Below are 14,663 nucleotides of genomic sequence, written 5' to 3'. Positions count from 1 at the left end.
TGAGCTGGAATCTGTGTCTTCTGTTTAAGGTGGAAGATGAAAGCATTTTATGAAACTGTGAATTGAAGTTATCTCTGTATCACTATGAAGCTGGAAGTATACAGCCCTTGTTGCTTAGGAAATTTAAAAAGATCTTTCTATTCTAGGGAGTGACTTTCTACATATTTGTGTGATAACAGCTGCTGTATAAATCTCATAAAGTGACAACATGCTTATGGAGCCTTTTTACCCTCTTATGTGACCATCCCGCTTACTAAGTGAGGCAGTGTGTGATCATATAATTAAAGACCGTATCATAATGCATATGCATACAGGAGCAAAATTAAAGTTGCTTTGGCAGCATACATTCTGTTCTTCCTTAATTTTTGAATTTTTGATCCTAGGTAATGGGTTTTGTCATGTCTGTCTTTCCACATGTGATTTCCTAAGTGTTACAGGAGTGCTTTGTAGCATGCCAGGCGCAGGGAAGCGACACACAAAGCTTTGATGCTCTGGGTTCATTGTGTCACTGCTCCAGACGGACACGGTAATTGCCCTGCTTCCCCCCTCCCGGACTTCCTGCTCTTGGGAGCTTTGAACATACCTGGTCCTAGGGATCGTGAAGTTCACCTGGCTGCTCGGTCACCTTTGGTAGGTCTATCCCTAGTTTTCAGACTGAAACAAGCATTGTTGAATGCTGTTCTTGAGACGGGAGCTTGTTGGCTGCCCTGAACACTAGCGCTTGCCAGGCTCTGTCCTTCTGAGGACATTGTAAAGGGCCAAGCCGAGCGTGTAAGGAGGGGTGTGCTTACCCGCCTTCAGTCCTTGTGCTGTCTTTGTCCTCCTGCCTCTGTCCCTTTCCGCTTGCCCTCTGAATCACCAGCACCTGTGCTGGAGCTAATCGAGGGTAGCCTCTCAGCCTGCATTTATGGTATTGATTTATAGAGCGTCTGTTGGCACAACAGGTAGGTGTGTATTTACAAAGTTTAGAGGCCGTTGTGCAGTTTCTCCAACAGGAACCACTCAAGCTCAGTCGCTGACTGCGAGCGTTTGCGTGAGCTCCGTCTTCTCTGGAGCCATGGCAAAATGTTTAAGAGCTGGCTGGAGTTTGAGCGTCTGCTGCTTGCCAGGATGCTCTGAAGGAGCAGACCCTGCTCATTACAGGGTTGAGCACTTCTCTCACCGTGCGGCTGTGGGAATAGGCAGGGGGAGGGGTGCCTCACTGGGTATCTTCCAGGGTAATGGCCGTGGATGTAATGCATCTGCTTGTATCTTTTCCCTGTCCTCAGCACCCTTTTTTTCATGGTGCCATGTGGGTCATTAGCTGAGGGAACAGTTTCTCACTGTCTCTTTCTCCTTTTGTTTTCCTCCTTCCTCATTGCTTCCAGTCTTGGTTTACTGCCAAACAGCCTCTTGTGAAAGGGCCGCCTAATTAACCCTGTGCTAATTAACAATTTAAAATTACACAGCACGGCTGTTCATATTTAATTCTCGGGAAACCTGGGCAACAGCAGGAACCCCCTCCTCCCTCCAGCTCCTGTCCCTGCCACCCGCGCTGCCGCTGCGCGTCCCTGGGAGGGAAGCAGGGCTGGTGCTGTGGGCCAGGGGCTGCCCCAGGAGCCTCCGGCCTGCCGGGGGGCGAAGGGTGTTGCTTGAACACCAGCCACTCCTTGACGGTGGACGCGTTACTGTATGATGGCACATCCGTCCTTGTGAGGATGGGGCGGGGGGCTGTGAGGAGGTGACAGTGGGGAGACGTGGGGATTGACTTGGCTTGCATTCTGGACAAGACGTGGCTGCAAACCACCAGCCGTGGTTAGTAGAAACTCTCGGTGAAAGCGTGGGGCACACAGTGCAGTGCTTTGGTTTGCACTGTGCCATTCAGATGCAGCTCAGCTCTGGGCTGCCGTGGCTGATGCTCCTGCCCTGACGGAGCGCTCCCTGCCCTGCAGTGCCTGCATCCTCCAGCTGCATCCCACATCTGGTTGGAGGGGCTGCGAGATGCAGCAGTGCTGCGGGGAAGGGGCAGGGGCTTGGGTGGGCTGTGTGCCAGAGGCACGGTGAGCATGGCGGCAGGAGCAGCAGTGGGATGCGAGGCTGGAGAAGGGACCGGGGAGAGCCCTTCCTGCTGCTGGGGCGGTGGGAGCACAGGGAGTCTCCAGCACTCAGGCTGTTCTCTCTGTAACTGGAGTTCATTGATTTTACGGGAAACCATGTTTACAGACAGAGTGCTGATCGACCTGACGAGTTGACTTCTGCCTCCTTAAGTAAGAACTACCTTTTCTTATTGACTGGCCGATAAACAGAGCAGAGAGGGCGGGGGGCAGGGAGAGGATGGGAGGTGTGGAGCCCGCAGTGGTCTGACTGTTCTTGCAAGCTCTCCTTGTCCCACGTGGGTCGCTTGGGGTGGGCTGGGATGGAGGAGGATGCAGGGTCCGTAGTAGTAGACTAGTAACTATGTTGTACTCCTGCTTAGAGTCTGGTTTGCTTTAACGAGGAAATTGCTCTTTTCAGTTTAGAGGGATGATAACTGCAGTTCCTACGGGAATAGGAACACTTATTTCTTTGCCTCTTCCTCCCTCAGCATCGTTCTTTAGGAATAGCTCTGGTGATGAGTGGAACGGGCAAGAAGAGCCTTGCTTTGCGTAGGGGCTTGGCCTGTGTCCAGGGGCTCTGGCTGGCCGTGTTTCAGCGGTGGGTTTTTCTGCCTGCCCTAGAAGGCTGCCTCCATGTTGAGGAGAGGGAGAGGCAGGAAGATTCCTTTGGAGTAGCACCTCTTGAGCTGGTTAACTTGGAGTGAGTGGGGGCAGAGATGTTAAAGTAACCCAAGGCAGAAAAGCCCACCAATTAATTGGTAAGCGCTTGCAGGGTTGCCTGGCCTGGCTGGGAGAAGAGATTGGCTTTCTTGTCAATAAACAAGTCCCCAGTGCAGCATCAAAGCCGCAGTCCTTTATCAATCGCGGCCTCCTCTTCCCGCATGTTCCTGTAACTTACCAAGCATTTATTACATTGATTTTACAATCAGGCTGTTAACCCTCCCGCCCCATCAGCCCTGCTAACCCTTTTGGCCCAACTATCAGTCAGGCACCTTCCTGCCAATCAAGAGCTTTTGATAGTGGAGATGCTCAGGTGCGTGTTGGGTCTCGTCCGGACCCGTTTCCTGGGGAGCTGGCTGTGCCGGCGAGCCGAGCGCCTCTTGTCTAAAAGCACTTGTGGGGTGCTGTTGTTCCACATGGCGTTTTGAAGTCTGCATAGATATTCCCAAAACTTTTCTTGGCAGAAGTATGAGGAGTTTCTTACTTATTTTTTTCCACCCAACATGATTTGTTCTGGTTTAATTTGGATTGCAGTTGTCAGTGCAAAAGGTAGCGGTGGGAGGGAGGGAGGATGTCATGTTGTGGGAGGGTGAATATGCAGCCTCAACACAGAAGGATCTGGGATCAGTTTAAAGAAAACACATGGTTAAGGACAAATGTTCAGTGGGAGAGAGCTGGTGCAAGAAAGAGCTGTTACAATGCAGTGTTGAAGTGTCATTAGCTAAAACTAAAAAGGTGACCAAAACTGGCTGATTAAGAAGATCGAGCCTTTCGGCAACAGGATTATGGCACTCTTCTTTCTTACGCCACTCAGTGCACTAAGTTATTTTTATTGCAGATCAAATCGCTGTTTATTCCCAGTGCAACCACAGACAGCTGTGTATGGCATAGAACGCAAGGGAAGTGGGAACTGGAAATGCTGTGAGGTGATACTGTGCGAGAAAGCTTTGGTCATTACGCCATTGCACCTCCGTGTCCTTCCATAGGCGCCCTTGCCACGCTTGCTTTGAGAGATGTTGCGTTCTGCCTTCATGGGTAGTTGTAAGTGCTTTTCCTCAAGCTTTGCCAGAAGTAAAATAGGACAAAAACCTACCCGGATACCTTCAAACAGGTATGCCCAGGATGCCAGTCTCGTGGTCAGCAGCGTGAGGGATTTGACTTGCTTTTGTCCTGTTCCACTGCAGCTTCCCGCGGCCCAGGAGTGATGTGTGAGTGTAGGGGATGTTACTGCTGATGCAAGGGTGAGAACAGACGGGAGACACATCCCCCTCCTCCCTCTAACTGCTGGAGTGCTTTCTGGTGCTGGCGGGGAGTTTTTTCTTCCCTTAGCAGTAGGAGGCTCACCAGGCAGGGGAAGGGGTACTGGGAGCCGTGAAGTAACTACTAGGCAAAAGCATTTAGGAATTGTACTCGCAAAGAGTGTGCAGGAGTAAGGCCCAAAAAGAACGGCAGTAATTTGGAGGACAGGGGAGAGGGATCCTCTTTTCACCTTGGGGGATCATATCTGTTCTAACGCACTGCTATTAATGTTAATCTGTAGTATCACAGAAATGATAACTTTCCGTTGTTGTGGATGAAGACGGGCTTGGAAAAAGTGAAGGCATGTAAACGCGCATGCATCTGACATGCATACAAGGACAAGGACATAATTACACATACATAATTGTGCAGGAAACAGCATAAAGGGAAAATATGAACACATGAAGGTATGGATGGCTTTGTGTAGTAAAGGAAAATAAATTGATGGATAATGAAACCAGGAAAAAAGATTGCTCCACTTTATTTTGCTTGAATTAATTCATGTAATTCATTCAGTGCTGCTGTGGCGTGTTGCCTGCTTTGCAACTTATGTGGCAACTTTTCAGTACTCTTCATATCCCCAATTGATGAGGTACCAACCACATGTCCGTGCATCGAGTCCCCAGGTGCTAGCACCGCTGCGTGCATTGTGTGCCAGGCAGGTGGATGCATGAGGAAAAGGCTGTTGTCTGTTACAGGCGTGCTGCTCTGCAGGAGTTTGCAAGGGTCTTCCAGGTCTTGGGGACTCAAATCGAGCTAGAGAACACTGGAATAAGTATATAATCTGTAATGTTTAGATAGCAGTGTACGTTGCCCATAGTCTCTGCTGAAGGAGACCAAGGGCAGCAGCAGGCTGCTGATGTGACTGGAGCCTTTGAGGGAGGAAACCTTAAAGCCCGAGGTGTCAGCTGATGCATACGCGAGTCTGCTGTGTACAGGCGGGTGGGGGGGGAGGGCTATTAGTCAGGACTAATCATCCTGACTATTAGTCTGGTCTGGCCAGAGCTCCAGCTCTGTGTGCTGCTTGGAGTATTTCATGAGCTGAAGTGGCAGCTCAGATGCTCAGATAAGAGCAACTTTGATGAAGCTGTAGTAAATGAGAGAGGTTTAAAGGGAGACTTGAAAGAATTTGTGTAACTTTAAATGTATTATTTAGAGCAAATCCCAGTGAGAACAGCATGTTGTTAAATTACATTAAAAACCACCCATTCCCCCACACCCTTATGCTGAGTATCAGCAAAAACTCTCCCCAAACTTGTATTCAGTTTGGGAACAGTCTGACAAGCAAGGTCGTGCTTGTGTTTGGTTCGTAGAATGTAAAATACTGTGGACAAAATCCTGTGTGGCGTTGATGACCACAGATTTAGAGCAGGAGTCTGTTGTTGTCTCTTGGTTCAAAGACTGTAAAAATGTGGTGAAGTTGGCCTCTGCTTGCGCAGTTTTTCCTCCTTTGTTTTCTGTGGATGTTTTGTATCTGTATACACAAGGAAATCTGTGGACCACAGGTTAAAAATCACTTTCACAGATGAGGTAATAGTGCTTTAGCTTCTGCTGGTGTTTCCTCCCATGTGGCTTGTGCAAGAGCTCTCCATAGGAAGCAGACTATAGAAATGCTTCTTTGCAGACAGGATTCTTGGTAGGGTTGCAACTGAACTGGCAGTCTCCTGCTGATTTGTGGTCTGCATTACAATGCTCCAGCTCCTAACAGGAGTGCTACCTAATCTCATAGGTCTGTAACCTCTAGAAAGGCAGGTCCTGCCGAACTGGCTCAGTTAGGGTTGCAGTGTGAGAGATGCTGGCAGGATGCAGCAAACCCGGTAGTGGTGGTGGGGAGCTGTGGATGCCAGCTGTGCTCAGCAGCCAGGGCTCGCTGGCTGCCTGACGGTCAGTGGGAGTTCTCCGGGTCTTGTTGTATTTGGTGGAATGGAAACAGTGGGAAGGGTGTCCTTCCTTCTCCTCCAGGACCTGCATCGCCATTTGCCACGGGGCGGGGTCAGGGAAGCTGTCTGTGCGCGGAGGCTGTGCCCTGCAGATCTCGGAGCTTTCTAGAGTGTGGTGGGCTGACTGCCTTCCGATCCCCGGGATGGACCCTTGTCAGATCTGGAATTTCCTGTTTGGTTTCTCTCCTGACGTCTCTCCATTTCAACTCTGTCCAGAACACAGCAATTAAGTCTCCTGTGCATACCAAACGCTGTTACTCCGAAATCTCTGTGAATTGCTCCGAGTCCGGTGGTCTGCCATGGAGGTGCATGTGGCAGTTCTGGTTCTGTGCTCCCCGAACCGCTAACAGAAGGGAATCGCCCGAGCAGCAGCTGGTTTAGGGCAATTTTTACAAAGTGTTAAAGCTCCAACACTGTTTTGTTCTGGTGTCTTAACTCTGTTTCTGTCAAAAGCTTTTATGTTACATTTTTGTGGGGGTGTTTGTTTGTTTCCTGAAGATATGAGGCTTCGGGGGCGGCAGCGCAGGTCCTACCATCTTCGTGCCCCCCTTCAGGAAGGGTGTCGGGGGAGCCTTTCGCCACCTTCCAGGTCCCTTCAATTGTGTTCCTATTTCCATCGCTCGTTTCCAGCGGTGTGTTACCCGCGGCCAGGCCGCTTGTCCCTGGAGCCAGCCTTGGGCTGCCAGCTCTCTTGGCCTCCCGTTTGGTCCCGAGGAGCGGGGCTGGCAGCCTTTGCGGTGGGGGGTCTTCACAGGAACAGTCTCTCTTCCCTGACTCACCGGCCTTTCTCCTTCTCTCCTCGCCTGCAGGTCCGAGCCGTACCGGGTGCAATGAGCGCTCCGTGCCGGCCCTGCCATGGAAGGCTGTGACTCGCCCGTCATCCCTGGGAAGGACAATGGGTGCGGCATCCCTCAGCACCAGCAATGGACTGATCTCAACAGCACCCACCTCCCCGACACAGCCGGCAGCATGGAGCAGCCCGCGGCGGAGAGCCGCGGCCCCCTGGACAGCCTGAGGGTCCCTTTCCCCGAGCGTGTCCCCGAGAGCAGCGCCGCGGCCGGCCCTGGCCCCGAGCCCACCGGCAAGGAGGTGAGCTGCGGCCAGTGCGCCGCCTCCTTCGCCGGCCTGCAGAGCTACATGGAGCACCGCTGCACCGGCACCCGCCCGCCCCTGCCGCTGAGGGGGGAGAGCGGGAGCGAGAGCAGTGAGGATGGGGAGGAGGAGAGCGACGTGGAGAACCTGGCTGGCGAGATCGTCTACCAGCCGGATGGCTCGGCCTACATCGTGGAGAGCCTCAGCCAGCTGGTGCAGAGCGGGGGCGCCTGCAGCAGCGGCAGCGGGGCTCTCCCCTCGCTGCTCCCGAACTCTCTGCCCAAGCAGGGAGAGCCCTCCGCCGCCGCTCCCGTCTACCCACAGATCATCAACACCTTCCACATAGCCTCATCCTTCGGGAAGTGGTTTGAGGGCTCAGACCAGGCCTTCCCGAATACCTCAGCCCTGGCGGGCATCAGCCCCGTCCTGCACAGCTTCCGCGTCTTCGATGTGCGACACAAAAGCAACAAGGATTACCTGAACAGCGACGGTTCTGCCAAAAGCTCCTGTGTATCCAAAGATGTTCCCAACAATGTGGACCTGTCCAAATTTGATGGCTTTGTGCTCTACGGGAAGAGGAAGCCCATCCTGATGTGTTTCTTGTGCAAGCTTTCCTTTGGGTATGTCCGCTCGTTCGTGACCCACGCAGTGCACGACCACCGAATGACTCTGAGTGAGGAGGAGCGGAAAATTCTTAGCAATAAGAACATCTCCGCTATCATCCAAGGGATAGGCAAAGACAAGGAACCCCTTGTCAGCTTTCTGGAACCAAAAAACAAAACCTTTCAGCACCCTCTTGTTTCTGCAGCTAACCTCATAGGCCCTGGACACAGTTTTTATGGTAAATTCAGTGGCATTTGCATGGAAGGTGAGCAGGCCCTCCAGGTCGGGGCGGCCAGTGGAGCGGAGCCCCCGCCGACGGGCGTCCTGGCCCCCAGCGCGCTCCTCAACCTGGGCGGGCTGACCAGCTCGGCTCTGAAGACTCCCATTACCTCAGTCCCCCTGGGCCCGCTGGCTTCCAGTCCCACCAAACCTTCAGAGGGGAAGGACCCTGGGGTGGCAGAGGGGGAGAAGCAAGAGGGGGGCAACCAGGACAGCCTCTCGGAAAAGGCAGAGCCAGTCGAGGAGGTGGAGGAGGATGAGGAGGAGGATGTGGAGGAGGAGGAGGAGGAAGAGGAGGAGGAGGAGGAAGAAGACGACGACGAGGATGATGAGGGTTGCAAAGGACTGTTTCCGAGTGAGTTGGAGGATGAACTGGAGGACCGGCCCCAGGAGGATGCTGGGGCTGTGGCAGGTGGTGGCAGCAGCAAAAAGGACCTTGCTCTCTCAAACCAAAGCATTTCTAACTCTCCCTTAATGCCTAACGTGCTCCAGACCCTGTCACGGGGCACAGCTTCTACTAGTTCTAATTCTGCTTCTTCCTTTGTCTTTGATGGTGCAAACAGGAGGAATCACTTAAGCTTTAACAATGAGGGCGGTGGAGCCAGCGTGGCAGAGGGCAGCAGGAGGCTGGACTTTATCGATGAAAGTGCCAATAAAGACAATGCCACAGCACCAGAACCAAATGAGAGCACGGAGGGCGAGGACGGGAGCTACATCTCCCATCACCAGCATGCTGGCCCCCTCTGTGAACTTGGGGGTGGGGAGTGCCCCTCGGGGAGCGGTGTGGAGTGCCCAAAGTGCGACACGGTCCTGGGCTCCTCGCGGTCGCTGGGTGGCCACATGACTATGATGCATTCTCGTAACTCATGTAAGACACTCAAGTGTCCCAAGTGCAATTGGCACTACAAGTACCAGCAGACGCTTGAGGCGCACATGAAGGAGAAACATCCCGAGCCGGGTGGCTCCTGTGTCTACTGCAAAAGTGGACAGCCACACCCGCGGCTGGCACGGGGTGAGAGCTACACCTGTGGTTACAAGCCCTTCCGCTGCGAGGTCTGTAACTACTCCACTACTACCAAAGGCAACCTCAGTATTCATATGCAGTCGGACAAGCATCTCAACAACATGCAAAACCTGCAGAACGGAGGGGGAGAGCAAGTCTTCAGCCACACCGCTGGGGCGGCCGCGGCGGCTGCAGCAGCTGCGGCGGCCGCAGCAGCCAACATCGGTAGCACCTGTGGGGCCCCCTCCCCCACCAAACCAAAAACCAAACCTACGTGGCGGTGCGAGGTGTGCGACTATGAGACCAACGTAGCTAGAAACCTTCGTATTCACATGACCAGTGAGAAGCACATGCACAATATGATGCTGCTTCAGCAAAACATGTCCCAGATCCAACACAACCGGCACCTGGGCCTCGGCAGCCTGCCGTCCCCCGCCGAGGCCGAGCTCTACCAGTACTACCTGGCACAGAATATGAACCTTCCCAACCTGAAGATGGACAGCACTTCCTCAGATGCACAGTTCATGATGGGTGGATTCCAGCTTGATCCCACCAATCCCATGGCAACGATGGCTCCATCTCTAGGTGAGGCTGAAGGGTTTTCCACCGTGTCCATGTGTGAGGGAGGGGTTGAGTTTGCATTACTGCAAAACCCTCATTCATGGACTGGACGCTGCGTGCCAAATCCCCTCCTTCTGTCTCTGCAGCCCCCTGTGTGACAGAGTCACAGAGTGGTTTGGGTGAGAAGGCACCTCAAAGACCATCTAGTCCCCCCCCCCCGCCAGGGGCAGGGACACCTGCCACAGCCCAGGCTGCCCCCAGCCCCGTCCAGCCTGGCCTGGGACACCGCCAGGGATGGGGCACCCACAGCTGCTCCGGGCAGCCTGTGTAGTGCAGCTCCGGTGCAGTGAGTTGCCTTTGTGTGGTGGTTGAGAATGCAGACTACACAGTGGAGACACCTCTCTTCTGCGTTCCCCCAGACCAGTTTTTCTTGTCCTGGGAAAATTATGTTACTTTTCTGGTATGTTTTTGAAAAGTTTTAGTAGGGAGTTAATAAAGCAGTAGATAGGGATTATTGCTGACATGATTAAATGTTCCAACTCATTGTAGAAAAAAATCCTTACTTTACAGTGTGTTTCCTAATGGTTTTTCCTTGGTTTGGTGAGGGGTGTGAGTGCTTTGGCGGGTGGCTTTGTGAGAGGGTATGGTCAGCTGCTGGCAGTCTGGAAGGCAGGTGTTGAGCTGGTTTGTTACATGCTGCGTTGCCCTGAGAAGAAAAGGTAAACAAGTTTTGAGAGTTGCGATGAATTCGGTGGGAGAGGTGCTGTTCCTTTCCTGAAGAAACTGAGCTGAAGCTGTTCTCTGATGCCAGTGTGAGATCCAGGAGTCAAGGCTTGACCAGATGAGAATGATTAAACTGGAGGGGAATGGTGAGAGAGTATTTCTCTCTGCAGGTGACAAAAGTGCTTAAAAATGAACTACCGGATGCGTTTTTCCTGACAACAAGGATTCATCGTGTTCGCGTTGGCGCTGCGGAGGGCACAGCCCATCCCCGCACGACTGAGCCCAGGAATTAGTCAGAATGGGGGTAGCGGGTCAGGTCCTGTTAGGTTCCTCCCCCGTGCTGCTGGTGTCGCCCGGGGCCGGCAGCAGCGCGTGCTTCCCAGTGTGTTGGAGCTTCGCAGCACACTAGAACGAGAGCTGGCACGGAACAGAACCCCCACGCTTCAGGTGTGGCGGCTGCTGACAGGAATTAGTGCTTTTTCTAACTTGTGTTGCTGGTGCTGAGAATTTTTACAGTGCCTTGAGAAAGCGTGTGAAAAGAAGCGTGCTGCTTTACCTGCTTTCCTCTGAACTAGTTTCTCTGTGCTGCACTCTGCCTGCTCTACCCTTGTCCATCCATCGATGCTGTTATTACCGACGCACTCCATTACTCGTTCGTTGGTCTCATGCATGTTCTCCTTTCCTTCAGCTATTCATAGTGCAGTTTATCATTAGTCCAGAAGGACATGAAACATATGAAAGAACAACAACACAAGACACAAAAAAAGAAAGAAAAAAAATGGAGGAACCCAAGTGACTGTGTAGTTATCTTCTCCCCCCCCCCCCCCCCCCCCCCCCCCCCCGATGTCCCAGCTTGTATCTTTGGGAGGTGAAGGACACAATCTTTTTTTAGTGTCCTTTCAATAGCTCCAAGTTGCCAAGAGATGTAAGAGTCGTTTGTAATACAGCTTGTAGTGTATAAAGTTAGTGTCGTCTGCGGTGTGTTTCTTGGAGGGCGCCCTTTTGGAGCTCGTAGCCCCTGCTTACTGAAACACGGGGCACTTGGCGTGGGAGAAGTTGGGAGTATTTTACCTGAAGCCTCCTCAAGTGCATGACAAGGCCTTGAACGTCTGTGAGGCTGCCTGGAGAGTGATTTGTGAATTGTACACTTCTGGTTGCAAATCTCAAGCTGGGCGTTATGGAGGGAGGCCCTTCCCGTGTTAATAAACACTTGACATGAGCTCGGCTCATTAGACTCATGTCCATACACTGTGGAACGTCACTAGAAGTGAAGCACATTTTTCCCATTCTTACACTTCAGCCCAAAACTGCATTTGAGTAGAATATTAATAATTCAGAAAAGTCTGCCTTTGGGTTTTACTGCATGATGTGTATCATCGCCAGAAGAGACTGATTTACAGAGAGGATTCACAGGATATACCCTCGTAAAGGGATGCTTAGAAAAATCACTGCGTTTAGGAGATACGGGCCATAGAAGGTAAGCAGTAGGTTCCTCGCTCTTCGGATACTTAGTGAGCAGGTGCAGCGGGTATAATTCTGCTGTGGCAGGGAGGGATAGAGCGGCTCAAGAAAAAAGATGGTTGACTGCTTTGATGGAAAGACAAGTGCCTGGCAGTGCATGCAGATGGGACTTTCCCTCTCCGACCAGTTCTCCGTGTGAGCACAAGATCTGCTTGATGAAAATGAGGTGCTGTTACTCTAACAGTCTCGACATTCAGGTTGTCTTGTAAGCTGTCGTTCCTCCCGCTTAGGACTGTAACGAACATTGTGGTACTGCATTTCTGCAGGAAAAAACAGTAGCATGTACGCTGCCCAAAACTGTGGTCTGCACCAGCTGTGCTTACATGCTTTCAGAAAGGTCAGTATGATTCTGCCTGAACCTTGACTGTCTTCCCAGTGTTGGCTGCTTCTCAGCAAAGGTTGAAACTTAAGAAACTGAAAGTTAAGGAAATAGAATCCCTGTTTTTGATTGACTGAGTAACTGTCGACCTGAAGGTTTCTTTAATAAGATTGTTGAGCTATGATGTAAGATGAAGATAAAATCCCCAAAAGCTGCAGGAGGAGCATAAATGTCTTAAAAGTGGAAGAGGAGAGCAAGGTGGAACAAAGGTCCTAAGGAGAGACTGGTGGTTGGTCTCTGTGCTTTGGCATAAGAAGTTAATGTTAGAAAAAGAAAGTCTCTGTGTCCACATCTTCAGAGTGCTCTGATGTAAATGAGAGCTTGCTGCATTCGTTTCCTGTGAGCGAACAGAGTGCAGCTCTTGGTTTGAAGAGCAGATCTGACACTTACAGACAGTAGGCGTCCTGCTGGCTTTCCTTGACATGCTCTTGCACTCTGATTATTAATAGTGGTTGTCTTTTCCTTGAGTGTACAAAACGTCTGTCAACACTGGTTTTAGAAGGCTGTCCACCATTTTGAGCTCTTGGACAAGAGATGAGATCTAATAGTGCAGCAGTGGCACTCTGCAGATTTGGGTTTTATACTTGCTGCGTTTTGCGCTGTTGCCCGCTTCTGACGGTGGTGCGGTGACCTAACTGTAATATTCCCGTCACTTGGACTTGTGACTGTTGACCTTTTTTTATTTGGCAGAGACCGCGCTCAGGTACTGCATGAGGTAACATTTCTTGCTTCTCCAGGCTGGCGACAAAAAACAGGATAAAGCGTTACACCGTTCTTGAAACGACCACAGAGACTTGCAGCGCGGTACTAAGGAATTCTTCATCCTCTGAAACTTTGTAGGGTTTTTTCTTGCCACCTTCCATGGGCAGAGGGTTGGATACTTCTCCTTCAGCGGGTGGGTAGCGAGGGCTGTTGCGGTCCTTTCCCAGCCTTACACACTGGCTGCAATTGGGTTTTTTTTCTTCAGATGTGGTACTGACCGACAGTGCAGAGGAATAAGTGCAGGGACAGCTGTGCTGGGCTGTCGCTGTGTTTGGTGGGTGCAGGAGTTGCACTGAGAGCAGCGAATGTTCTGCTCTGTGCTTCTCTTCTGGCAAGTAAAGAATTCAGCTTTTCTGACCTCTTTCTCCCCTTTTTCCTCTGTGCAGTGGGTGGAGAGATCCCCCTGGACATGCGGTTAGGTGGTGGACAGCTGGTGTCTGAGGAGCTAATGAACTTGGGTGAGAGTTTCACGCAAACAAACGACCCATCGCTGAAGCTCTTCCAGTGTGCTGTGTGCAACAAGTTCACTACAGATAATTTGGACATGCTGGGCCTCCACATGAACGTGGAGCGCAGCCTCCCTGAAGACGAGTGGAAGGCAGTGATGGGGGACTCGTACCAGTGCAAGTTGTGCCGCTACAACACACAGCTCAAGGCAAACTTCCAACTCCACTGTAAGACAGACAAGCATGTGCAGAAATACCAGCTGGTAGCACATATCAAGGAGGGTGGCAAGGCCAATGAGTGGAGGCTGAAGTGCGTGGCCATTGGGAACCCGGTACATCTGAAATGCAATGCTTGTGACTACTACACCAACAGTCTAGAGAAGCTGCGTCTTCACACGGTGAACTCGAGGCATGAGGCCAGCCTGAAGCTCTATAAGGTAAGGGTTGGCTTTACTTCATCTTCTTTCATTGCCCAAGTGCTGGAACAAAGGAAGATGTATTTCAAACCACAGTGGATTGTGATCCTTTGGAGATGAGCTGCTCAGATCTCCAGCAGGATGCAGTCTCATCTGCATGGTACCTCTCTGCAGCCTGCAATTCTGGTAGCAGCTGTGGTTGTTAAAGCTGTAGACTGATGGGTGTTCATCTCCAGATGCTTTAATGGGGGCCTGTATGCCTTACAGCACTGCATATAAATTATTCTTTTACACAAAAATTCAGCAGTCATTGTTGAAAACATTGTGCGTAGCAGTATGTGCCACACTTTTGTTGGCTCTTTGCCATGAGGCAGCTTGTTAACCCTTAGGAGATTCTTCAGGAGCACTTAACAGCTTTCACTGTTGTCAGACAAGTGTGTTCATCCAGGCATTGAGAAGGCTGGGTGGATGGAGCAGGGAGGGACGGAGGGAGAGGGCCGCTGTCTCTGTGCCTTTATGCTCTGTGTACGTTGATGCTGGGATCTGTGAGCAAAGTGTTGCTGGAGGCTGGAAAAGAAGCCGTGTACGCGTGCATGTTAGCCATGCTGATGGGCAGGCAGTGTTTGGAGGGGTGGCAGGATTTCATCCACAGCACTATTTGGTCTATGACTGCCGCCTTGTTTTCTTCACACTTGTTTTTCTTTTTTATTTTTGGGGGTGTGTGTGTGTCCTCATTTTGTGTCGCCTTTATAACTGTCTTCTCTTTCCTGACTTGTTTCTCTCGTTCACAACCCCCTCCCCTTGCTGGCCTGAACCCTGTGGGCTGTAACCCAAGAGGAGCTCC

At 51.6% G+C, this 14,663-nt stretch overlaps 1 protein-coding gene across 1 annotated transcript in view; it reads left to right on the top strand.

Annotated features, from left to right (window-relative positions):
• Positions 1 to 6,838: 6,838 nt before the first annotated feature.
• The window catches only part of ZFHX3 (zinc finger homeobox 3), a 113,552-nt gene continuing 105,727 nt past the window's right edge, over positions 6,839 to 14,663 (top strand). Inside the window, 2 exon segments of the mRNA XM_040615112.1 lie at positions 6,839 to 9,596; positions 13,344 to 13,840. Coding sequence (XP_040471046.1) covers positions 6,890 to 9,596; positions 13,344 to 13,840 — 3,204 coding nt within the window. The 5' untranslated portion in view covers positions 6,839 to 6,889.

The sequence above is a fragment of the Falco naumanni genome, chromosome 15 (assembly GCF_017639655.2).
Source record: "Falco naumanni isolate bFalNau1 chromosome 15, bFalNau1.pat, whole genome shotgun sequence".
NCBI classification, from domain to species: domain Eukaryota; kingdom Metazoa; phylum Chordata; class Aves; order Falconiformes; family Falconidae; genus Falco; species Falco naumanni.
Note: the sequence above shows the minus strand (reverse complement) of the source record. Positions and strands in the feature narration are given on the sequence as shown.